Source organism: Bufo bufo, chromosome 5 (genome assembly GCF_905171765.1).
Source record: "Bufo bufo chromosome 5, aBufBuf1.1, whole genome shotgun sequence".
Classification (NCBI taxonomy): Eukaryota; Metazoa; Chordata; class Amphibia; order Anura; family Bufonidae; genus Bufo; species Bufo bufo.
In genome coordinates this window covers 486,985,012-487,011,926 of record NC_053393.1, presented here as the reverse complement: position 1 = coordinate 487,011,926, position 26,915 = coordinate 486,985,012, and the positions used below count along the sequence as shown (strand labels likewise).

The following is a 26,915-nucleotide window of genomic DNA, read 5'->3' as shown; positions in this document are numbered from 1 at the left end:
TGAAGCTTCCTCGTCTGGGCACTTGCGGAAACGGAATCTGGCAGAATAGGGTCTCTTTCACACAAACTATGAGCATTGGCGCGTTCAGGGTGCGTACAGTGAAACTTGAACCATTTTGCAAGCAAGTTCAGTTTTGTCTGCGATTGCGTTAAGTTGTTTCAGTTTTTTCCGCGTTGGTGCAAACAGTTTGATGCGTTTTTCACGCGCGTGAAGAAACCCCTGAAGGTTTACAAACAACATCTCCTAGCAACCATTAGTGAAAAACGCATTGCACCCAGACTGCATGCAGGCTACATCCGGATGCATATTGTGTGCATTTCAGTTTCACACATTCTGAATTGTATTCTGCTTTGCCGCAGCCTTTGAGAAGTTCTAGCTATTTGTGTACTTGACTTATTACGGAGTGAGCCAAGACATGTTGCGCTCAACCTTTGGCCTGTGTGTTTGTCTTCGCCACTGATTCTGCTTTGGATTGTCATATTTGGACAAATAGTGTGACCCTCATGTTGCAGAAACCTTCACTACCTCGAGGATGTGCGGGAGCGGGAGCGACCGTTTCCAGTCGCTGATTGCAATTGCTATGCACAGCATCATCTTGGAATAGCTGTTTACGCCAGAAAATACAGTCTCAGAAAATGCCGTTTCTGAATACTGTCATTATAGGCGCAGCTCGCATTATCTGGGCGGCAGACTCAGCCTATTTAAGGGACATTTTTCCATCAGCACCTCATATTTCAAGGATGATTTTGTTTTATTTTTTTTCAAATAAATTCCTCTTTCAGCAGATAAAGCTTATTGTATTTTTAAAAGTTAGACAATTTCTTAATATACTTTGTGTATCCGTTACCGTTTACAAGATCTCTGCTTTTCATCATTGAATGGATAATGTCAGACTGTACAGGGATACATCCCCAACTGGTAACACCTTTATTGCAGACTGCTGTCAATTCATTACTAAATATCTATTATCTAGCAGGAATATTAGAGGAATGGCCCATCAGAGAGCCAACAAAATTCTTATTACATGGGGAATGCAAGTGTAGCAAGCCCTTCAGGAGCTGGTGCAGAGGATGGGAGTTGTAGTGGCCCTGATGAATTGTTGTGTCACGGTGTACTCACTCAGGCCATTGCTCCCCGGGGATCGGTGCATAGGAAAGGTGGCTTGAAGAATCAGGCCACAAGTAAAAATATTAAAGTCTTTCACTTATTGCAAAGTATAACTTGTGGCACATCCAGCAGTCTTAAGGAGGTTGTCTCACTTCAGCACATGGCATTTATCATGTAGAGAAAGGCACTTACTAATGTATTGTGATTGTCCATATTGCTTCCTTTGCTGGCTGGATACATTTTTCCATCACATTTTACACTGCTTGTGTCCATGGTTACGACCACCCTGCAATCTATCAGCGGTGGCCGTGCTTGCACACTAAAGGAAAAACTGTCTGCCTCTCTGGTGGCCAGGACCATGGGAGCTCACGTAGGCTGTTGCTTTTTTTCTATAGTGTGCAAGCACGACCACCGCTGCTGGATTACAGGGTGGTCGTAACCATGGAAATGAGCGGTGTATAATGTGATGGAAAAATGAATTCAGTCAGCGAAGGAAGCAATATGGATGATAACAATACATTAGTAAGTGCCTTGTATTAAATTTCTCTACGTAATACATGTTATTTGCTGAAGTGACACAACCCCTTTAAGTACAAAGTGCAGTTTCTGGCACCAGATGAGGAGTTTATAGTTGCTGGTTGAATGCCCATTTAATGGCACTTGTGTGTGTATAGGTGTCCACCAGAGGTCGCGCTACATTTTTTCTGGAAGAGTAAAAATACTCCTCTTACCATTTTTGAGGAGTATTTTCAGCCGATGAGGAGTACGAAAGTTACAGTAATTCAAATGGTTAATACGAAGGCCTACATAACATTAAGGGGTTGCTATTTATGCATGAAAACCATTACTAGTATCTAGAACGGTCTTCCATGCATAAATGGCAAATTTAGACCATTATACATTTAGCTGAGGTCCCTGTTGCTCTGAGGGGGTCAGCACCATTGAGGTCACTGTTACGCTGAGGGGGTCGGCACCGCTGAGGTCCCTGTTGCTCTGAGGGGGTCGGCACCACTGAGGTCACTATTGCTCTGAGGGGGTCGGCACCACTGAGGTCACTGTTGCTCTGAGGGGTCGGCACCGCTGAGGTCACTGTTGCTCTTAGGGGGTCGGCACTGCTGAGGTCACTGTTGCTCTGAGGGGGTCAGCACCTCTGAGGTCACTGTTGCTCTGAGGGGGTCGGCACCAATGAGGTCACTGTTGCTCTGAGGGGGTCGGCACCGCTGAGGTCCCTGTTGCGCTGAGGGGGTCGGCACCGCTGAGGTCACTGTTGCTCTGAGGGGGTCGGCACCACTGAGGTCACTGTTGTGCTGAGGGGGTCGGCACCGCTGAGGTCCCTGTTGCTCTGAGGGGGTCGGCACCACTGAGGTCACTGTTGTGCTGAGGGGGTCGGCACCGCTGAGGTCCCTGTTGCAGTGATTTTATGAGGTTTAAAGGGTTTTTCCTAAGATCGATATTTATCACCTGTCGTTAAAAAAGGACCCCTCACCTCTCCTGATTTGTCTGTTTTGGTAACTACTTGCACCCCCACATGTAATAACAATCCTGGAGGATCTATTCTTATGACCTTATGTTGCACAATTCCTCTGTTATTCCTGTTATTAGTTATGAATGACTTGCTGGTAGTTTGCAGTGAAGGTCCAGATGGGGGTGTCACCGCACAGCCTGATATTATTCAATCAGTGCTGTCAACTGGTAACATCCAGCTGGACCTTTATTGCAGACTACTAGCAATTAGTTCATAAGTTCTAGTAGGAATAATAGAGTAATGGTACAATATAGAGTCACAAGAATTGACTCCCCAGAATTGTTATTGCATGGGAAATGCAAGTCGTTACTAAAACAGACATGTCCCCTTCAAGTACTGATCGCTGGGGGTCCCACCTTGGTTACCACGTTCTAGTGTTCTCTGGGTCAAGTATGGATAGGTAAATAGTGTTTATCTTGGGACAATCCCTTTAATTTTTGCTGCTGTTTCTGTGCTGCTAGTCACTGGGGTTTGCCATCCATCACGTGGCCATTGCTGCCCACCAAAGTTACGTCCTTGTAAATGAGCTCTCAGGTGGGTATGTCGGTGCCACCGGGGCTGTTGGTAGACTCTGAAGAGACCTGAGGCACTGGCGGAGCAGGACACAGGTACAATGGATGGTGGTGCATGCTGGTGCCAAGGGCACAAGCGAAAGACCCGGGCACATACCTTGCAGGGCCACAGTCACATGTTGTGGATCTGGATGATGACATCACACAGTGATAACCACTGATCTAGGGAGCAGCAACCTTTGGCACTCCAGCGCTGCTGTGAAACTACAACTCCCAGCATGCACACTTGCTCAGCTGTTCTTGTAACTCCCAAAGAAGTGAAAGGAGGATACTGGGAGTTTTAGTTTCAGCACAGCTGGAGTGCCATAGGTTGCTGATCCCTGATCTAGAGGCTGTCATTTTGTGTTATGCTTGATCTCGCTATATGACCCATTGCCCTATCTCATGGCACAAAAAAGCCACCACCGCTGTGGTTATTGGATTATACCGTTATACAGTGAAGACTTCATGTGCTTGGCAGAGGGACTATGTCCTGGAGGCTGCAAATGGCCACATGCGGCACCGCATTACAGAAGAAATCCTTTATAAGCATCTGATGGAACATGCTGCAATGAATCCTTGATGGATTCATAAGAAAGCTGACAGGTAACATAGAGGTCTACGGGTGACAGGTCTGTCATTATGGAGGTCTCTTGTTGACGTGTCCAGCGCTAGGACCCCCGCTGACTTCTATAAGTAGGAGTCTGAAGCGCTCAGCCACTTGTCCTCACTGCTGACTGCGGTGGTGAAGACGGTCCCGTAGACCTTCTATTGAGGCCGTCTTCACTACCGCAGTCAGCAGGGAGGAGCGCTCGGCTGAGCGGTTCAGACTCATCACTATAGGGTAAAAACAAGGCGCTCAGACCACCACTTACCCTGCCAGTAAGGATCGCGCGCCTCCTTCCTCCCTCTTCAGAGCGGTGTGTCCTAAGCTCCGGTAGCCCGCTCAAACTGACCAATAACAAAGCTCCTTACTGTAAGGAGCCTTGTTATTGGTTGTCTCAGGCAGCAGCATCGCTGCGCTGCCTGCGCCGTTCACAGCGCTCACTGCGCTGATGAATGGCATGGAAAAAAGTCTAAGGCGTATCGGTACACCTTAGACTTTTTCCAGGGAGTAAAATGGCCTGAACAGGCGTCTATGACGCTTGTACAGGCGTTATTGCGACCTCTGGTGTCCACTGTGATAAAGGCTTGATGTTTGTCTGGCCTGGTGGTTGTTCTAGTTTATGGGTGTCTGAGCTGTAAGACCATCACCTGCAGCAGTGACTGTAAAGCTGTAATTTTGCTGATCCCTGTGCTGTCTTGACACAATATGCTTTCTGGAAGCGGTGTTCCGGATACTGAAGATCTCTCTGGAGTGATGGTACTGTTCCTAGGAGTTGGAGCTCTGACATGTGCTTCCTCTCCCTTTGCTGTCTGAACTGGAACTCTCCATACTGGCAGAAAGTAGGAACAGCCCAATCCTTCCAAGAGGGTAGGAACAGGGTGGTTAGCGCGGGCGGTGGGGGCGCGGGCGGAGTTCCGGCATGCAGTACTTTTAGTCCGGCTGCCTCTCACGTGCGCTGCCGTGCTGCCGCCGGAACTCCGCCCCCGCCCCATTATAGTCACGGACGGAGCGGCAGTCCGGGGGCACACGTGAACTAGCGGCAGGACGGATCCGACAGGCTGTTCACCTGCCGAAACAGCCTGCCGGAGTCCCCTGCAGCTAATGTGAAAGTAGCCTAAGTGTTGTATAAAGAGTATATCTTTCCACGTTGGCCCATTTTCTAGTTGCGATGAGAGTGGATTATTTTTTTTAATTTTTTTTGCTGTAATGAGTAACTTTTAGACTTTTTGTCTGCACTGATATCCATTTTGTGGGTGATGTGGAAAGTTTTAGTGTTATATCTAAATGATGAGCAGCATCCTCAATGTGAGATAAGAATGTAGCGTTTTGCATCCAACTGGAGCAATCCGCGCCAGACAGATCTATTTAGATGTCAGAAAATATGTGCATCATTTGAAATGACTCCCATTGACTCCACTGCCAAAAGCAATGACTTCCAGACATTAGGCAGCAAAAGACCTGGCCCCCGCCAGCTGTCCGGCCTGAAAATAGTTAAAATAGGAGCTGTATGCAAGACGTTTCGTAGCCACTGGAGAATGATAGGGAGGAGATGCGTGATATTATATCATTTAGATGTGGAGATATAAAATCGTTATTTTAAGAGATTTCAAAACCTATGTGCACCTTTAGGGGATTTTCGCACGACAGATTTTCAAAATGCGCTGAAAAAAATATAATCTATGAAAAAAATCGGTTCTGATTTTCTGTGCGGTTTTTGGTGAAATAATTTTTTTTTTCAGCGTCCTACTTTTTCAGTTTTCCATTCATTTCAATAGAAAATTAACGCCGATTCCGTTCCAAGTAGAAAAAAAGAAAAAGCAAGTTCTGCCTCCCCTTGAGATGAATAAGAGGCGGTTTTTGCTGCAGAAAGCATCTGAAAAACAGTGCCAAAAAATATTATAGGGCCTTATACAGTAATTTAATCTACCAAAATTTTTTAATAACTTTGTAACTACATTGCATAACTGATCTCACATTGTTCTTTTGTTATAGTCTGTATTAGGTACTTTCACACTAGTGTTATTCTTTTCAAGCACTGAGTTCCGTCCTAGGGGCTCTATACCGGAAAAGACTGATCAGCTTTATCTTAATGCATTCTGAATGGAGAGCGATCCGTTCAGGATGTCTTCAGTTCAGTCTTTTCAGGACAGAGATAAGGCTACTTTCACACTGGTGTTTTGGTTTCCATTGTTCAGGGATCTCAGAAGCGGTCCAAAACGGATCAGTTTTGCCCTAATGCATTCTGAATGGAAAAGGATCCGCTCAGAATGCATCAGTTTGGCTCCGTTCCGTCTCCATTCTGCTTTGGAGGCGGACACCAAAACGCTGCCTGCAGTCTGATGAAACTGAGCCAAACTGATCCGTCCCCATTGACTTACATTGTGTGTCAGGACGGATCCGTTTTCACTGACACAATCTGGCACAATAGAAAACGGATCCGTCCTCCATTGACTTTCAATGGTGTTCAAGACGGATCCGTCTTGGCTATGATAAAGATAATACAAACGGATCCGTTCTGAACGGATGCAGACGGTTGTATTATCTGAACGGATCCGTCTGTGCAGATCCATGACGGATCCGCACCAAACGCAAGTGTGAAAGTAGCCTAATACCACAGCATGCTGCGGTTTTATCTCCATCCAAAACTCCGGAACACTTGCCAGAACGGCATTCATTTACATTGAAATGTATTAGTGCCGGATCCTGCGCATGCGCAGACCGTTAAAAATGTTTAAAAATTTTTGAAACAGGTCCTTTTGTCCCTATGACAAACGGAGAGACGGATCCGTTCTTGCAATGCATTTGTGAGACTGATGCGCATCCGGATCAGTCTACAAATGCTGTCCGTTTGCATGCAGATTGCCGGATCCGGCAGGCAGTTCCAGCAAACTGCTTGCCGGATCACACTGCCGCAAGTGTGAAAGTAGCCTTATAGTCCAGAGCAGCATTCACAATTCTGCTGACTTCAGATGTGAAATTTCCCTGCATCCTTTGTTGAATTGGTTCTGTTAATTGGCATTCTGGGAAACGGCCTCTTTACACCACACACTGCACAGTAAATTGTAGGTCTACGTCAGGGTCTCTTCAAATAGAAAATGGGGCCTAAAATCCATTCTAGCAAAATCTGCCTCCAAAATCCATATGGCGCTCCTTTCCTTCTGACCACTGCCCCATGTCCATAGAGCAGTTTACCACCACATATGGGGTATTTCTGTAAACTGCAGAATCAGAGTAATGTATATTGAGGTTTATTTTGCTGTAAACCCTTGCTGTGTTGCAAGAAAAAATTGATTAACATGAAAAATCAGCAAATTAAAAAAAATTGAATTTTGAAATGTCACCTCCATTTTCTTTTAATTCTTGTGGAACACCCCAAGGGTTAACAAAGTTTGTAACATGAGTTTTGAATAATTTGAGGGGTGTAGTTTCTAAAATTGGGTAATTTTATAGTTGGTTTCTATTATGTAAGCCCCTCAAAATCACTTTATAACTGAATTAGTGCTTAAAAAAATGGTTTGGGAAATGTTTTTGAAAATTAGAAAAATTGCTTCTAACGTCCTAAAAAAATAAAATGACATTTACAAAATTATGCCAACATAAAGCAGACATATGGGGAATGTTGATTGATAACTATTTTATGAGGTATTACGATCTGTCTTAAAAGTAAAGAAATTCAAATTTAGAAAATTGTGAATTTTTCAAAATTTTTGGTAAATTTGGGATTCTTTTATAACTAAAGGTGAGCTATATCAATTCAAATTTACCACGGTCATGAAGTACAATGTGTCACGAGAAAACAGTCTCAGAATGGCTTGGATAAGTAAAAGCGTTACAAAGTTATTACCACATAAAATGACACCTGTCAGATTTGCGACATTCGGCCTGGGATTTAGGGTGAAAAATGGCTCTGGAGTGAAGGGGTTAAAGCGCAGTTCCTACCATTATGAGGATTTAAGAAATCCATCTGCCCCTTCAGAGGAACCGTTCCTAAAAATTGTACTAATTCAGGTGGTAATTCTTAAAGGCCTTCTGAGTGATAAAGGTAATTCATGGCGACAGACTCCCTTTAAAATCAGATTAGCTGTCAGCAAGTGGCAGATTTGTTTTCTGACCTATTAAATCGCCACCTGCTTTTATTTAAGGGACAAGGTAGCTGGGAAGCCATAGCAAGATGACGGCTAAATCATGGCATCAGAAGGACGTTCTATCCTGATAAGCTTGAGAATCAGGCCGGGAAGAGAGATGGTCACAGTAAATCGGCCGTCTCCATGGTAACCCGTGCCTCCGAATCTCACTTTACCTCAGATCTGCAGTGCAGTATAAACCCTCCGCGCCGGGCCGACTAATCCCTTTTTCTGAATGAAAGACGCAGTTAAGGGAAACTGCATATATTCCTAGGCAGCATGTCTTCATAGTCACAAATGGAAAAAAAAAACTCAATTTCCAGGAGATTAGCAGATCTATTGATTCCCGCTGTTTAAGCCACATGGGATCGATCACCTTTATTTTTACATCCCCATAGCAAGCCTGCGGTCATTTGTCGTGTATACTTTACGAAGAGGAAGAAAATTGTACGTGCATTTAGATATATAGATTATATTGGATTTAGGGCTCACGCACACGACCGTATGTATTTTGCGGTCCGCAAAACACACATCCGCAGAAAAAGGATGACATCTCTGTGACATCCGTCATTTCCGGTTTTTTTTTAAGCCCCATTGAAATGAATGGTTCAGCATACGGACCTGTTAAAAACCAAACGAAAATGGAAGAAAAATACGTTTATGAGCATGAGCCCTTATTGGTTATTTTTAACTGTATGAAAAGCAGGTACTCGAACATGTGCAACCAGGAAGGTGTAATATGGAAATAAAAAGTCTTTTTAGGAGAAGGGCAAAAGACCATATTTAAAACCATAAACCACACATTCCCTAGACAAAAAAAAAACACAAAAAAAAACATTTTTGCAGACAAGTAATTGTGTGGCAATCTCTTTGAATCCATTTGCTTGTCATTTGAAGACCGCTAGAAACAAAGTAATGGCGGCAATTTTTAGAAGAACCAAAAATGGAAAATTGCAATTTTTTTTCTCTTCACAATAGCACAGGAAGTTTTAACCTTCCCACTTTCCTTCTGTAGAGTCTTTAAATTAAAAAAATAATTTAGCAGAATGTGATGTACTTGCCGTTATCTTCTAGTAGAGTCGCTGGTATTACGGCTGTAATTGTCCTTTAACGATGATGCAAATTGAAGGGAAAAAGACTCAATTTAAGCTAAATGTTCATCATTTGGTTCAGCCATTCAGAAGTAACAATCTAAACTAGGCTGAAGAAAGGTATTTTTAATAGCGAAGTGGTTTTGATGTGACAAATAAGCATCACCTGCCTCTCGTATGAACATTTTAATCATCACAGTCGTTGGTCCAGGCCTCCAAAGAGCTGTGTTTCTGTAGCTACTACAATGTCCTTCATGGTGTCTGCTGTATACCAAGTGCAGAGACCTTCATATAGTTTCTTGGTGGATAGATGTTTTAGAGAGGGGCAAATATATACAGTTGCAAGAAAAGGTATGTGAACCCTTTGGAATTATATGGATTTCTGCACAAATTGGTCATAAAATGTGATCTGATCTTCATCTAAGTCACAACAATAGACAATCACAGTCTGCTTAAACTAATAACACACAAATAATTAAATGTTACCATGTTTTTATTGAACACACCATGTAAACATTCACAGTGCAGGTGGAAAAAGTATGTGAACCCCTAGACTAATGACATCTCCAAGAGCTAATTGGAGTGAGGTGTCAGCCAACTGGAGTCCAATCAATGAGATGAGATTGGAGGTGTTGGTTACAGCTGCCCTGCCCTATAAAAAACACACACCAGTTCTGGGTTTGCTTTTCGCAAGAAGCATTGCCTGATGTGAATGATGCCTCGCACAAAAGAGCTCTCAGAAGACCTACGATTTAAGAATTGTTGACTTGCATAAAGCTGGACAGGGTTATAAAAGTTTCTCCAAAAGACTTGCGGTTCATCATTCCACGGTAAGACAAATTGTCTATAAATGTAGAAAGTTCAGCACTGCTGCTACTCTCCCTAGGAGTGGTCGTCCTGTAAAGATGACTGCAAGAGCACAGCGCAGACTGCTCAATGAGGTGAAGAAGAATCCCAGAGTGTCAGCTAAAGACTTACAAAAGTCTCTGGCATATGCTAACATCCCTGCTAGCGAATCTACGATACATAAAACACTAAACAAGAATGGATTTCATGGGAGGATACCACAGAGGAAGCCACTGCTGTCCAAAAAAAATATTGCTGCACGTTTACAGTTTGCACAAGAGCAACTGGATGTTCCACAGCAGTACTGGCAAAATATTCTGTGGACAGATGAAACCAAAGTTGAGTTGTTTGGAAGAAACACACAACACTATGGGCCAGATTTATCATTACTCTGACAGCTCACTCCACTTTCACATATGGCTAAAGTCAGTTTTAGCCAAGTCACATTTATGATCGGCACTTTAAGACTTTAATAAATGTGGTTTGACGGTAGCAGTTTATCCGTCAGTAAGCAGCTTTACAAAAGTCACACGTCCTTACGAAAAAGTCGCATGTTCTATTTAAAAAGTCTCATAAGATAAGCATGGTCCGCACTGGAGTGATTTTGCGCATTTTTTTGCGACTTTTTAAATAGTCCCAATAGTAAATCTGTCTAGAGATTCATTTACATAAGAAAACACGCCCACTTTTAGAAAACTGGCGGGCATAGTGCAGAGCAGGAAAAAGTTGCAAATTTTTTGCGCAGTTTTAACGTTTGCGCATTTTTTTGCGACTTTTTGACTCCATTATTCTGACTTGAGCTAATGATAAATCTGGCCCATTGTGTGGAGAAAAAGAGGCACAGCACACCAACATCAAAACCTCATCCCAACTGTGAAGTATGGTGGTGGGGGCATCATGGTTTGGGGCTGGTTTGGGGCTGCTTTGCTGCGTCAGGGCCTGGACGGATTGCTATCATCGAAGGAACAATGAATTCCCAAGTTTATCAAGACATTTTGCAGGAGAACTTAAGGCCATCTGTCCACCAGCTGAAGCTTAACAGAAGATGGGTGTTGCAACAGGACAACGACCCAAAGCATAGAAGTAAATTAACAACAGAATGGCTTAAACAGAAGAAAATACGCCTTCTGGAGTGGCCCACAGGGCTCCAGATGGCGACCAAAATGGTCGCCAATGCGACTTAGAATTTACAAATGGCGACAAGACTTGTGACTGAAAGCATTTGTGAGACGCATCCGGATGCGGATCCATCTCACAAATGCATTGCAAGAACGAATCCATCTCTCCGCTTGTCATGTGGACAGACTGATCCGTCTTGTATCTTTTTACACATTTCTACCGGTCTGCGCATGCGCAGATCCGGTATTCCCTTATTTTGGATGCCGGATCTGGCACTAATACATTCCTATGGGGAAAAATGCTGGATCCGGCATTCAGGCAAGTCTTCAGTTTTTTTGGCCGGAGATAAAACCGTAGCATGCTACGGTTTTCTCTTTTGCCTGATCAGTCAAAATGACTGAACTGAAGACATCCTGATGCATCCTGAACGGATTACTCTCCATTCAGAATGCATGGGGATAAAACTGATCAGTTCTTATCCGGTATAGAGCCCCTGTGACGGAACTCTATGCCGGAAAAGAAAAACGCTAGGGTGAAAGTACCCTAAAATATTAAGTTTAAATCCCCCCTTTTCCAGTTTTACATATAAAATATATAAACAATAAATAAATAAACATATTACATAGCGCTGTGTCCGAAAAGTCCAAACTATTTAATTATTAAAAAATATCTCCTATGCGGTGAGCGCCGTAACAGACATAAATAAATAAAAACCATGCGATTCGCCATTTTTTAGTCACCTTGTCACCCCAAAAAATAGGATAGGACTGTTCTATTATGGGCCGAACGTGTCATAAAATGCGAAATGCACGCTGCTTTTTTTGGTGTTTTTTTTGGCGTGGTATTTAGTATCGCAATACTTTTTTATGGTGACAAAAGCGAATCAAAATTTTGGTATCGAAACAACCCTACGCCGATCTGATCGGTGTAGCGTTGTCACAATACCAAAATTTTGATTCTGTTTCAATTTGGCGACTAAAAATGTAATTTGGCTCCTACATTTTTCAGTTCAGGAGCCAATGGCTACTAGGTATTTTTTTTAGTCTGGAGCACTGGGCCCAGTCAGTCCTGACCTCAACCCATTTGAGATGCTGTGGCATGACCTCAAGAAAGCGATTCACACCAGACATCCCAAGAATATTGCTGAACTGAAACAGTTCTGTAAAGAGGAATGGTCAAGAATTACTCCTGACCGTTGTGCACGTCTGATCTGCAACTACAGGAAACGTTTGGTTGAAGTTATTGCTGCCAAAGGAGGTTCAACCAGTTATTAAATCCAAGGGTTCACATACTTTTTCCACCTGCACTGTCAATATTTTCATGGTGTGTTCAATAAAAACATGGTAACCTTTAATTCTTTGTGTGTTATTAGTTTAAGCAGACTGTGATTGTCTATTGTTGTGACTTAGAAGAAAATCAGATCACATTTTATGACCAATTTGTGCAGAAATCCATATCATTCCAAAGGGTTCACATACTTATTATGTAAACTAGGTGGCATCAGATTCAGTTCTTGTGCTTGTTGCAATTAGTTTTACTTGGTTGTCAGTGTGTTCTGATGATCTTTGACCACCAAAGTGTTCAGCAGACCAACTATATAGTTTTTTTTATTTGGTAGGGTGTTGTCAGTGTCCTTCTCGTTTGAGCTATTTAGTCACATGATTGGGATGTTTTTAGGTGAGATGTGTTAAAAATAAATAAAATCTTCTGCATTCATGTACAATGTGTTGAAAGTTGGCTATTCATTGCCCCTGGTTAGTGTTGAGCGAACCCAGGGTGGGTTTGAGTTACCAGAGGGGGCTGATAAGAGGGAGAGGCTGGGAGGCACATGAGAGGCTGGGGGGCGGATCAGAGGCTGGGGGGCACATGAGAGGCTGGCTGCCATGGTCGGCTCCCTGCTGTTGTGTGCACAAAGCACAGGGCAGCAGGGAGAGTGTAAAGTCCTATTCACCCTAATAGAGCTTTATTAGGGTGAATATGACAAGGGTTCTAGCCCTTAAGGAGGCTAATAGTTATTAAATAAAAAGTAAAAAAAAAAAAAGTTTAAACACCCCCCCAATATAGAAAACAATATATCGCACATGCTTAAAATTATATCGCAATATAGATTTTAGGCCATATCGCCCACCCCTAGTCCGTGGTAGCAGAATCCATAACGGGATTCTTCGGTAACCCGAACTTTGGACGCAGAACTTTAAAACACAAGTTCTCAACACTACCCCTGGTTCCACGGAAGATCAGAAGAAAGGCTTACCCCAGGCAGTAGAAAGTTTATTTTTAGATGAACATTTTGAGCTCTGTGTTAGAAACCTCTTTGAGACAAACACCCAAAATTTATATTGAAAAGTGGTCTTGTTGGGGGTAGTCTTATCAAAGTAGATGGCCAGTGTATATGAATGGGATAGCTGAAAGTCTGTCTTGAGAAATCTGGTCTGGATAAAGGTTTGGTCTTCTTACAGAGGTGGACTTTTGGAGAGGTGTCACTGTATTTTGAATTAATGCTTACCATAGCTGGCACCATATGGCTCTTACTAAGGCCTCATGTATCAGATTTTTGGTCCGCAATAAAGGGGATCCTAGAAAAAATTGATATCTTTCATGTGCATTCCATTTTTTTCTCACTCCCATCAATAGAAAGGGCTATTCTCATCTTTGAAAACAGAGAGGAATACCACAGAGATTCTTCGATTGGATGCATGGCACTGTGGAAAGAAAATGGACGTATGCGTTGCCCCATTGACTTGTATGGGTCAGGGCTCTATCCGTTTCGTGTTCAGTTATTCCCACAGATGTATAGACCAGACATTTGCGCCTACGACTATGGCTTTCTGCCCAGTTGCTTGACATTGTGCAGTTGATGTATATGGATATGTCATCTGTTTTATATCTGACCCTATAAACCAGCGCGTGACCTTTTTGTTTTATAAGTTTTTTGCTCCATGCCCAAAGCAAGAACTTCTCACTGTTTCAGTCTGAATAATTTGTAATATAGAAGGCTGAAAAGGTTCATGCAGCATGTTCAGAGTTAACTATGATACATTATCACAGATTTTTGCTTTATACAGTGGGTTAAGACATAACCAACTAATTATTCACCTGAAAATCCAAATATTAATACCAAACTAATTAGAATGAGGAGAACCTACTTATTTTATTACCTCTTTTTGTAGAGTGCTAGTTCAGGTTCAGCTTCTGGTCAGGGTGACCACTATTTGAGAACATGTGTTTTACATGTACAAAAGCAGCCAAAGAAAGGTCTTGATACTAATTCATTTCATTAAGGGACAACGCAATGCAGTATAGTTCATTACCTTACAACACCTTATCTTCTAGTACATAAAGCATACATTGTAGGGCATCCTAAAGGAGTTGTCTCATTTGAGACACAGTCCTGACCACCTCCTGGCCGGGGAAACAGCAGAGCGTCTGTATGTTAAACGGCTGCAGAGAAATCTGTGTTTTATTCATATGCAAATGAGCAATTTGAGCACTCAGAAGCGGGACTGAATCATCTGAGCACTGCTACGTAACGCCCCCTGTGCTCTGCACACGCCCCCTCCTCTTGACTGACAGGGCTAGACATCAGGCTGAGGGCAGAGCTGTGTCCTGGCTTATACATATCTCCTGTATATATGTGTATTATACACACTCTGTGCTATAGCTTTACTGAGATCTGCTCAGAAAGCTAATATACATATCACTGCTGTATTCACAGGCAGAATGTATGATTATAAAGACACCGCTACTGTGTGTTAGCTTATGAGTATAGAGAAAAAAACAAAAAACATAAGTTTTTATGTGGCAATGCTATAGCTTAGAGGTTAAGCAACTGGTTTTGTATGTGAAGGTCCCAGGTTTGAGTCTTGGGAGAGACTGAATTTTTTTTTTCTTCAGATTTTTTCTTCTTCTATATTTATCCCTCAAGAAAAGTCTATGTCCTTATTATATTGAGAATGTTTTTTTTTTTTTTTTTTTTTTTTTTTTAGAAAGCTAATAAATTTTACTGGTTTCATCATAATCATGTATTGTGTCTATGAATAAAGCAGTAACAGGTTTTAGAAAAAAAACCACTATTCTCAATATAGTAAGGCCTTATTATTATTATATGATTACGTATTATTTATTATAGTATAGGCTTTTAATATGGTTTTAAAGAAAAACAAAAATCAAAAACCTATTCCTCTCCTGGGACTTGAACCAAAGATGTCTATATTCAAAGCAGATCACTATACCACTAAGCTATAGCATTACCTTTATAGAACTGCATGGTTTTCTATGCTGATAAAGTGATGGCACAGGTGTCTTCATAATTATACATTGTGCCTGTGAATACAGCAGTGATATGTATATTAGCTTTCTGAGCAGATCTCAGTGCGGTGAAGCTATAGCACGCTGTGTGTATAATACACATACAGTACTGCCCATAATTATTCATACCCCTGGCAAATTTTGACTTAAAGTTACTTTTATTCAACCAGCAAGTAATTTTTTGATGGGAAATGACATAGGTGTCTCCCAAAAGATAATAAGACGATGTACAAGAGGCAATATTGTGTAAAAAAAAAAGAAAATTTCTCAGCTTTTATTTACATTTGTGCAAAAAGTGTCCAGTCCAAAATTATTCATACCCTTTTTAATATTCAATAGAAAAGCCTTTATTGGCTATTACAGCAATCAAACGCTTCCTATAATTGCAGACCAGCTTTTTGCATGTCTCCACAGGTATTTTTGCCCATTCATCTTTAGCAATGAGCTCCAGATCTTCCAGGTTGGAGGGTCTTCTTGCCATCACCCTGATCTTTAGCTCCCTCCACAGATTCTCAATTGGATTCAAGTCTGGACTCTGGCTGGGCCCCTCCAAAACGTTAATGTTGTTGTCTGCTAACCATTTCTTCACCACCTTTGCTGTGTGTTTTGGGTCATTGTCATGCTGAAATGTCCACTGGTGCCCAAGGCCAAGTTTCTCTGCAGACTGCCTGATGTTGTCGTTGAGAATACTCCTGTATTGCTCTTTTTTTCATGGTGCCGTTTACTGTGATTAGATTTCCTGGTCCATTGGCTGAAAAAACACCCCCAAAGCATTAGGTTCCCACCACCATGTTTGACAGTGGGGAAGGGGTTCTTTGGGTTGAAGGCTTTTCCTTTTTTACGCCAAATGAAGGAAACATCATTGTGACCAAAAAATTTTATTTTTGTTTCATCTGACTATAACACAGAAGACCAGAAGTCGTCTTCTTTGTCCAGATGAGCTTTTGCAAAGGCCAAGCGAGCTTGTGTGTGCCTTTTCTGGAGAAGTGGCGTCCTCCTTGGTCGGCATCCGTGGAACCCAGCAGTGTGCAGTGTCCGTTGGATTGTTTCCCTTGAGACATTGCCACCAGCAGAGCCCAGATTCACCAGGATGGCCTTGGTGGTGATCCTTGGATTCTTTTTCACCTCTCTAACTATCCTCCTGGCCAGCACAGGTGTCACTTTTGGCTTCCGACCACGTCCTCTGAGATTTTCCACAGTGCGGAACATCTTGTATTTTTTGCTCAAATGTAAATAAAAGCTGAGAAATGTTTTTTTTTCCCACAATAATGCCTCTTGTACATCGTCTTATTATCCTTTGGGAGACACCTATGTCATTTCCGTCAAAAAATTACTTGCTGGTTGAATAAAAGTAACTTTAAGTCAAAATTTGCCAGGGGTATGAATAATTATGGGCAGCACTGTATATACAGGAGATGTGTATAAGCCAGGACACAGCTCTGCCCTCAGCCTGATGTCTAGCCCTGCCAGTCAAGGGGAGGGGGCGTGTGCAGAGCACAGGGGCTGTTACATAGCAGTGCTCAGATGATTCAGTCCCGCTTCTGAGTGCTCAAATTGCTCATTTGCTTATGAATAAAACCGCTAATTTCTCTGCAGCTGTTTAACATACAGACAAAAGACTGGTGTGGTTTTATTCAGCATGATGAGCCCTTCCAGCCAGTATGTCTGGTTTAATGGGGTTGATCCTGGTGACAGAGCTGCTTTAAAGGGATTGCCCTTTGTAGATTCTCCTGTCAACAGGGGAATATTACCATCTGCTCTGCCTATCAGAGGTTTTTGATAGAGATTCATATAATGTTAATGCAGGCGTTTCTTGTAAATTTGTAGCATCCATTGTTTTTAGTTAGTGTTTTTGTAATCAGTTTTTTTTTGGGCCATTTGTTTATTTTATTATTTGTGTTTGTATGATCTGATAATAAAGATATAATGATTTTTAGGCCTTTTGTTTAGTTCTTTTGGTTTATGTCTCTCTGTACTGCTGACCGATCATGCAATATCATAGACGTCAACTTCTACCTGTAGAGTAGCTGCAGAAGTCAGTCATTTGAAATGTTTTTTAGAGGGACAATGTGAGTGGAACCTGAATTAAGGGTTTACATACGTTGGCTTGTAGAATTGTGCAGCTGAGGTCTTTTACATCTATAGGGCTTATTCAGACGAGCAATATTAAACTTGTCTGTGTGTAAATAAGGACAGTCTCTCACTGCATTCCATTTGTCGATTTTTTTATTTTTTTTTCCCAGTCCATGTGGCATCAGTAAGTTATCCATTTTTCACATCTGTCTAAACCCCCCCCCCCGAAGACAGCATCTCCTAGCAACTAGCAAACACGGATCAAATGGCATCCTGTTACATCATGCACTGTTAAACTTAGGCTACTTTCACACTGGCGTTTTGACTTTCTGCTTGTGAGTTCTGTCATAGGCTCTCAGTCGGTCCAAAATGGATCAGTTTTTCCCTAATACATTCTGAAAAAGGTTCCGCTCAGAATTATGGATCGACCGATATAGATTTTTTAGGGCCAATACCGATAATTTGTGAACTTTCAGGTCGATAGCCGATAATTTATACCGATATTCTGGGAATTTTCATTCTTGAAAAAAAATAAAAATAAAAATTCCTACACAAATCTGCTGAAAATTTATGTTTATTGTTAACGTGTATTATTATTTTTTTGTAAATCTTTCTTTTTTATTTATACTTAATATTCTTTTTTTTTTTTTTTTTTTTTTACTAACTTTTAGCTCCCTTAGGGACTAGAACCCTTGTCCTATTCACCCTGATAGATCTCTATTAGGGTGAATAGGATCTCACACTGTCCCTGCTGCTCTGTGCTTTGTGCACACAGCAGCATGGAGCTTACCATGGCAGCCAGGGCTTCAATAGCGTCCTGGCTGCCATGGTAACAGATCGGAGCCCCAGGCTTACACTGCTGGGGCTCCGATCGGAGGAGGAGGGGAGAGGGGATCCTGTGGCCACTGCCACCAATGATTAATACTGGGGGGGGGGGGGGGGCTTGGGTGGGGCGCACTGCGCCACCAATGATTAATACTGGGGGCTTGGGGGGGGGGGGGGGCGCACTGCGCCACCAATGAAGAGAAATCTCTCATTAATTCATATACAGGAGGCGGTAGCTGGCTGCAGAATCACATAGCCGGCTCCCAACCTCTATGAGCGGTAGCTGCGATCCGCGGCACCTAAGGGGTTAACTACCGCAGATCGCAGCTACTGCTCATAGAGGCCTGGAGCCGGCTATGTGATTCTGCAGCCAGCTCCCGCCTCCTGTATATGAATTAATGAGAGATTTCTCTTCATTGGTGGAGCGGTGGCCACAGCCCCTCCCCTTCTTTTGTCCTCTCTCCGCTAATTGGCGGCAGCAGCAGCAGCAGCATCACAGTGGGAGGGAGACACTGCTTCCTTCTCCCTGTGCTGCTGAGGGAACACGGAGAGCGCTGAGAGCAGCGCGTTCTGTGTTCCCAATACGTTATCGGTATATCGGCAGAATAGATGCCGATACCGATAACTGTCAAAATCCTGAATATCGGCCGATAATATCGGTAAAACCGATAATCGGTCGATCCCTACTCAGAATGCATCAGTTTGCCTCCGATCAGTCTCCATTCCGCTCTGGAGGCGGACACCAAAACGCTGCCTGCAGCGTTTTGCTGTCCACTTGACGAAACTGAGCCAAACGGATCCGTCCTGACACACAATGTAAGTCAATGGGGACGGATCCGTTTTCTCTGACACAATCTGGCACAATAGAAAACTGATCAGTCTCCCATTGACTTTCAATGGAGTTCATGACAGATCCGTCTTGGCTATGTTACAGATAATACAAACTGATCCGTTCATGACGGATGCATGCGGTTGTATTATTGTAAAGTATCCGTTTTTGCAGATCCATGACTGATCCGCTCAAAACGCAAGTGTGAAAGTAGCCTCACCTGGCATCCAGACCCACATCCCGCTGACATCCTCCGGCTGAGCTTTGGCACCGTGCCCACTCTGTTCCCTTATGCAGGCTGCAGACTGCTTGCCAGCTAGGCCTCTACCCCTTTGCCCATAGGGTGCATGTTCGGTCCCCCAGCCTCTTAAAGGGCCATCACATGCATATCTTCACCTGCCAATGGCCTGGCTATCCTGGGTACTTAAAGCACCTTCCCCTATGGGGGGTGCCTGAGCAATCAGTGTTTTACCTTTCTTAATTCCTTCTAGGTGTGCTGTATCTTGTCTGTCCATGTACTGACCTCTGCCTGTTTTCCCATATTTTACAATTTTGCTGCCTGATTTAACCTGTGCCTGTTACCCGTATTGATCCTACTCTGCCTGCCCTGACCTCGGGCCTTTTATCGTATTGCCTGTTCTCCGCCAGCCCTGACCTTGGCCTGTCCTTGACTATGATTCCACCTGACCCCTAGTATAACGCTCTTAGGTTTAACCCAAAGAAACTATCTGTTGTTTAGGACAGTGGTTCCACATCCATCTCTGTAACACTTCCATATGCTGTTTTCTTTTTCACTAGCCCATTGGCTAAATGAGGAAAACCTGACCAAAATACTGCGTGCTTCAATTTTCTCAGGACGGATCCGTGGTCGGAAAAGAAACTGTAAAGTGTGTCTGTCTTTTGTTCTAAACTCGGACAGTACCTGGACGTTCACACATGACTGATTACGTGCGAATTTGCTGATGTGGATTTACGAGTGTACAGTATTCTCATCCACACGCAGAGTACAAAAAATGCAGCAGAAAAGCTGCAGCATTGTGGCTTTACACAGTGGATTTTTCCTGCGGATTTTAGCCTTTGCAATGGAGAGGGTGAAATCTGATGGCTTTTCGGCTGTAAAAACCGCATTTAGTTTTGTAACGTTTTTTTACTGTGGAAACACAACAAGGTCTACAGCAGATTTTGCAGCTGGATTTTCAGTCACATGTGAACGCAGCCTAAAGATGAGGAGGACTGAAAGGAACAAAATAAATCCTAATTCAATCAATTTGGAATACAGCATGATCCACTTAACAAAATGTGGAGTTTACATTGGATTCATATGTATTGCAAAAGGTAAAACCATAACAATATTGCTGCTCATAGCTATTTCTGCGCTGATTTTATTCTGCTGCTTGTGGTTGCTCTTTCCACTTATTGCTGTGCCGTACAGGTGAAGCACGTAAAAAACATTTTTTTTTTTCACCTGTACTTGCGGCAAGACGTGCAGCTACAGCAGCTGATCTGCAGCGCGTATAGACACCCTTTGAGCACAACCCCTCAGTCTGTTGTGTGCGGGCAGGCCCCGCCCAGCCGCCAACTTAGCAATGCTGCCAACTTTGCCCGATGCTGCCCGCTGCACCGCCAGGTCGTATCCTTCTAGCCAACTTCCATACGCATCCTATACATCAGCTAGATCCTGCTAGATTGTCCTACATTTGTGAAATGATGATAGTTACATCTACCTGCTTCTCCTGTGAAAATGTTAGGATCCTGGAAAATATCTGGAGGGATCCTTATGGGATTATAATCATCCCATTAGCCTCCATTGTGTTTTTTGGGCGGGAAAAAAAATTCCCGCCTAAAAATGTTTATAAGCCAGTTAAACATAGATGGTTGCTGGGGTCTGGGGCAGCAAGTGACCTAGGGTATGGTGTTGCTGGGCAAAAAATGCAGAGATGCCCAGCATCAGGTAGGGCATTGGTGGGACTGTTTTGGGTTAGGGCTATATAGTTGCGGTGGCTGGCAGCTTTGTGCCATCATCCCGCCCGCATCTGAAGGAAGTGCTGCCCTTGCCCGCCCTTCCCTGTTGAAAGTTTTGATATTCTCACGGCCACGTTATTATTAGATGGAGGGTACAAAGTCGATCACTGAAAAGGTGAGCGGACGAGTTAAGTCTGAAGTTTAGGCCGAGCTTATGGCTGGTCTAATTATTGTTTATTAAGTTATCGGTATGATTTAGACAGTTTTAATTGGTTTAAGATAATCTTTAATAAAGTTGGCCGTGGTCTAATTTATTCCATCCAAATACTTGTGTCCCCCTGTTTTTTTTTATTTAATTATGGATGCGAGTATATTTTATGGTACAATTTTATATGATTTATAATCCCATGAATTTCATCAATTATCCGATCCGTCAGTCCCTGCAGCACTGGTTTAATTCACCGGCATCGCACATTCTCATTTCACCGGTCTGACGGCTTCAGATGAATTTGAAGGTTTTTCAGAAGTTATGTATTAAAAGTTTTTGCTGCTTATGCGGAGTACAAAAGCAGATGTGAACGCAGGCTAATTGGTCCCCCTCCCCTATTTTTCCTCTCAAGGCATTATTCTGATATTCTTAAGAATTAAATGTTTTCTGCAAGATAAATTGCTAATTGCACCTTGCAATTCCCATCTGTGGAGAAAAAGTTATACATAATGAAACTATAAAAGAAAATAGCGGATTTTAAGTCCAATAAAATCTGCATAAATGAAGTTCGCACGTTGGAGTTTTAAAGGCTTTGTGGGTTATGGTTTTCATAGACGTGTACATTTATATAGATAACTTATGACTTACTGTGTGTTTTGTGTGCCCCAATATTTTCAGAACAGTAGCTTTACTTCTGAATGTTCATTTCTTTCCAGTAACAAAAAAAAAGCAAAAAAAAATGATACCCCCGAATTCAGTCTATGTTCATAGGCTGAAAGCAGATATGCAGAAACCCACCCACCTCATACTTTTACCAACATTGCATTTGGTATGTAAGCCCTGGGAATATCCCAAACCAGACTGGTGCCACTCACTTATGGGCAGGATTTGCACAAGCTCAATCCACCCATTATGTATTTGTCGGGACTGCCTCTGAAAATTAGGTGCAGTCCCTGCAAATTCGGGACTGTTGGCAGCTATGATACTTTTATTACTATATTCCTAAATACTCAGAGGAATGTATATCCTAAAACTCTTACTTGGCCAATAAATAGCAGACCTGCTGAAAAGGTCTTCCAGTAATCGCCTTTGTTTAGTTCACACTTTGCTGTTTTGTTGCCTGTCTGCCTCTTTAGGGCTCATGCACACGAACGTATTTTCTTTCTGTGTCCATTCCGTTTTTTGGGGGTTTTTTTTGCAAGCACTATGCGGAACCATTCATTTCAATGGGTCCGCAAAAAAACGGAAGTTGCTCCATGTGCGTTCAGTTTCCATATGTCTGTATTCCCGTTCCGCATAAAAATAGAACATGTCCCATTATTGTCGGCATTACGGACAAGGATAGTACTGTTCTATTAGGGGCCAGCTGTTCCGTTCCGCAAAATACGTAATGCACACGGACGTCATGCCTATTTTTTTGCTGACCGCAAAATACATACGGTCGTGTGCATGAGGCCTCAGTGGCAGAAATTTCGGAGACTGCCCCATACATCTGAATTCATGTACGTATTCAGTAAATAACCCTATTCAAATGCATTCAGCAGACTCATTGCATGGCTACACACCAGCAGATTTACCGCACAAGAGTGGGCATATGGTTGTTCAGCTGTAGCAGCACCACCATTTTTACTTGCATACTGGATACCCTGATATACAGATGTGGCAATCATTAACCTGACAAAAATACATTACATACCCAGTTTCTAGCAAACTTTAACTTGACTTTTCAATGACTTTTTGTTTTTAACACGTTAATGTTTGCATCTGTATGTAAGGAACTTTCCATCTCTTCGTTCTCTAACATAACCCTTAGGACCCTTGCACGCGACCTTATGCCCTCCGAGGCATAGTAACCTATGATGCTTTGCGCTCCCGTGTGCACTATAAATGCCGCTCACGGGACTGTATGTCTCGGAGGGCGTACGGTCGTGTGCAAGGGCCCTTAGACAGGTATTCCAGAATTTTACTATTGCTGGCATATCCTCAGGTTAGGCCATCGATATCTAATCGGCGGGAGTCCGACACCCCGCACAGCCACTGATCAGCTGATTTTGCTGGTTACGACAGTAAGGTCTGTATTTCCACGTAGGGCATGCCGAGCACTAGAGACCATGATCTCCAGTTGTCTGCAGGTCTGTGTTTCGTGAGACACAGCCCAAGATACATAGGACATTTTCTGAGTTGGTCCATGCCAAAAAATGGTGGTGTGAACACCACCACTCACTTGTATGGGTCTATGTGCAGTCTGTATAGCGCACAGACCAAAAATACCGTCATGTGAATAGGCCTTTAGGTGTTACAACACCCTGAAGAGATTTACCTTTGGAGATTTTCAGAGTGTATATCGAAAGTAATGAAGAAAGATTAAAATAATTTAATTTAATTTAGTCTTGAGAAGAGACGTCTAAGGGGGGGGGGACATGATTAACCTGTACAAATATATAAATAGGCCATACAAGAAATGTGGTAAAAAACTGTTCCATGTAAATTACCCTCAAAAGACAAGGGGGCACTGCCTCCGACTGGAGAAGAAAAAGTTCAGTCTCTAGAAACGTCAAAGCTTCTTTACTGTAAGAACTTGTGGAATAGTCTTCCTCAGGACGTGGTCACAGCAGGAACAGTGGACAGTTTTAAAAAGGGTTTAGATGAATTCTTAAACGGAAATGACATTAATGCTTCTGAAAACGTGTAGAAGTCTGAGTCTCATTTCCTTCTGGGATTTGCATCCCCACCTATCCCTTGGTTGAACTTGATGGGCTTGCTTATGTCTTTTTTTCAACCGTATTCATTATGTAACTATGTAAGTCCTCGTGTCGTCTTCTCTGTGTACACAAAGTGGCGACGCAACACAGAGACACTTTTCCAATCATATAAATCAAAATACTTCCAAAATAAATGAATAATCATGAAGAATAATAGATGTACTGCCAGCATTGCATAGGTGGTAGTGTAGGCTCCAGATTTCATGCCAAAACGCTGTAGAAATCAAGAAATGTTTTTAAAGTAATTATGTGTATTAATATCATTAAATCCAGTCTTCATTATGTTTCCTTTAACTAAGGCTACTTTCACACTAGCGTTCGGAGCGGATCCGTCTGATGTCTGCACAGACGGATCCGCTCCTATAATGCAGACGTTTGCATCCGTTCAGAACGGATCCGTCTGCATTATTACTTAGAAAATTTTCTAAGCCTGAACGGATCCGTCCAGACTTTACATTGAAAGTCAATGGGGAACGGATCCGCTTGAAGATTGAGCCATATAGTGTCATCTTCAAGCGGATCCGTCCCCATTGACTTCCATTGTAAGTGTGGACGGATCCGCTCGCCTCCGCACGGCCAGGCGGACACCCGAACGTTCAGGTGTCCGCTCACTGAGCGGAGCGGAGGCTGAGCGCTGGCAGGCGGATGCATTCTCAGTGGATCCGCCTCCATTGAGAATGCATCAGGGCTGGACGGCTGCGTTCGGGGCCGCTCGTGAGCCCCTTCAAACGGAGCGCACGAGCGGACACCCGAACGCTAGTGTGAAAGTAGCCTAAAGTAGTACCTACAATCTATGTGATGACCAAAGCCAAACGGTATCAGAATCTGGCCGATCGGTCTGTGAAGAAATGGTCATGTCGCCCACCTTTAAAGGTTCATAATCTCCTCCACATTAAGGCCTCTTTCACACGGGCGTCATGTTTTTGGCCCGGATAAGATGCGGGTGCGTTGCGGGAAAATGCGCAATTTTTCCGCGCGAGTGCAAAACATTGTAATGCGTTTTGCACGCGCGTGAGAAAAATCGGCATGTTTGGTACCCGAACCCGGACTTCTTCACAGAAGTTCAGGTTTGGGATCGGTGTGTAGATTTTTTTTTTTTTTTTCCTTATAACATGGTTATAAGGGAAAATAATAGCATTCTTAATACAAAATGCATAGCATTTATCCAAAGGGAGGGAGAGCTCAGGGTATTATCTTTCTAGGCAGTTTCTTGATTTTACGGGGAAATGGACGTAGAACATTGCGGAGGGTCGGGTATATTTGTGTATGAAAGGGCAGTTATAATGAATTAAATATGTCTTGCCTGCAATGATTAATTTCACTAGCTGTTTCTCCCACAATAACTGTTTTCCAGGTCATCCATGTATCTCGGGTCCCTCAGCAATGAGATGGCATGGGAGGTCTTGGAAAACAGCAGCATTATGTAAGAAGGATTCATACATATTTTCAACATTTGATTGTGTTTGTGCCGTGTTTCGACGTCTCCTCGCCACTGTGATTCCTGTGATTTATTTCTGCAATCATGTAATGTTGTGCTTCTGGGAGTGTACCAATCAGGAGCTCCTTCATGGCGACAATGAGAAATTAGACTCCAAAAGAGTCAAGAGCTTGTTCTCTTCCTCTAATTACTATGACATGAAATGGCAGTCTATAGCGTGTCATTTCATGTGTTGATTATCTATTGATTTGACTGTTATGTGTAATGCTATGTGATATTTATATAGCATTCGATGTGAAATTCTAAATTTACACACATCCTAATCTCAAGTGGTGTGTACATTAAATGACAAGCCGCTACTAAATGAAATGGAGAAATAAACACAATATATTAGGTCTATAACCAGCGGTGTCAGTGTTTTTGGTTCTGTATCTTGAAATCGCTGGACAATACAACCAAAGCTTTCGGGAGCAGCCATTTTTTTTATGCAGACCTCAGTGGGGGTAAATTAAATGTAAGACCCTGATTAAGATGGTAAAAATAGTAATCTAATCCAGGAAATCCATCGTAATACGTATTATATTGAAACATAAAGCAGTCTGAGATAACGTATCGGCTCTGCTGATTTAGGCTTGGGGAGTCCTCCAAAATCAGAAGTCTGCAATAAATATAAATGGCTTTCCCTTGAAGTTGCTAAAGATGAGAATGTTATGAACTGAAAACATGCGTTGGGGGATAATTAAGTATTGTGAACAGTAAATATAAATTTTGAGTTATTACTCAATTATTTTAATTGTAAAACTTGGAATGCCTGACCTGAAATAAATTTTGGAAAAATCTGATTACTAGGGCAGAATGATATAGAGGAAAGTTTTCTTTGAGTAGTGCCTAGACTCCTCCTTCCTTCTCTAACCTCGACTGAAGTCAGGACTGGCTGCTAGGGATATGCTGCAGGACAAGTAAGGGCCCCTTCACATCAGCATTTAGCTTTCCGTTCTTCTGGTCCATCAGAAGAACAGAAAAATAAAGAAAAAAGTAAAAATGGATCCGTTATTTTGAGCAATCAGTTATGATCAGTTTGTGTCACTTCTGTCTGAGATCAGTTATTCTTGATTGGAGAAAAAGTACTCCCTGCAGGATTTTTTCTCCAGTCAAAGATAAGGCAACATTCACCATCAGAGCTTGTCATTTACGTTCTTCTGTTCTGTTATAGAAGCAGAAGAATCAAAATAACGGAAGTCTCTGATTCAGCACATACAGTAACTGACACAAACAGAATTTAACAGATCCCATTGACTATAGGATCTGTTTAGTTTCTGTTCTGGAGAAATTTTTTGTAGTGGAGAAAAGGTCCTGCATGCAGGACTTTTCTCTCTGCTATTTTTGATAACTTCTGTGACCGAAACTCCGTAAGCCGATGTGAAAGGAGCCTAAGGCTGGGTTCACACGGGCGTCACGTTTTGGCTCAGGATGCGTCCCGGGTGCACGTGCGTGATAAAAAACTGAATGTGGTACCCAGACCCGAACTTCTTCACTTAAG

General features: G+C 42.6%; 1 protein-coding gene across 7 annotated transcripts in view; it reads left to right on the top strand.

The window, feature by feature from the left end:
* DIP2C (disco interacting protein 2 homolog C) overlaps nucleotides 1–26,915 on the top strand; it is a 442,508-nt gene that overhangs the window by 161,940 nt on the left and 253,653 nt on the right. For 5 of the 7 annotated variants that reach the window (XM_040434208.1, XM_040434211.1, XM_040434206.1 and 2 more), the window contains exon 2: nucleotides 25,292–25,360. The exons of the other annotated variants lie outside the window; for them this stretch is intronic. In XM_040434208.1, the coding sequence (XP_040290142.1) occupies nucleotides 25,292–25,360 (69 nt within the window). The remainder of the gene's footprint in view (nucleotides 1–25,291; nucleotides 25,361–26,915) is intronic. 7 annotated transcript variants of the gene reach the window in all.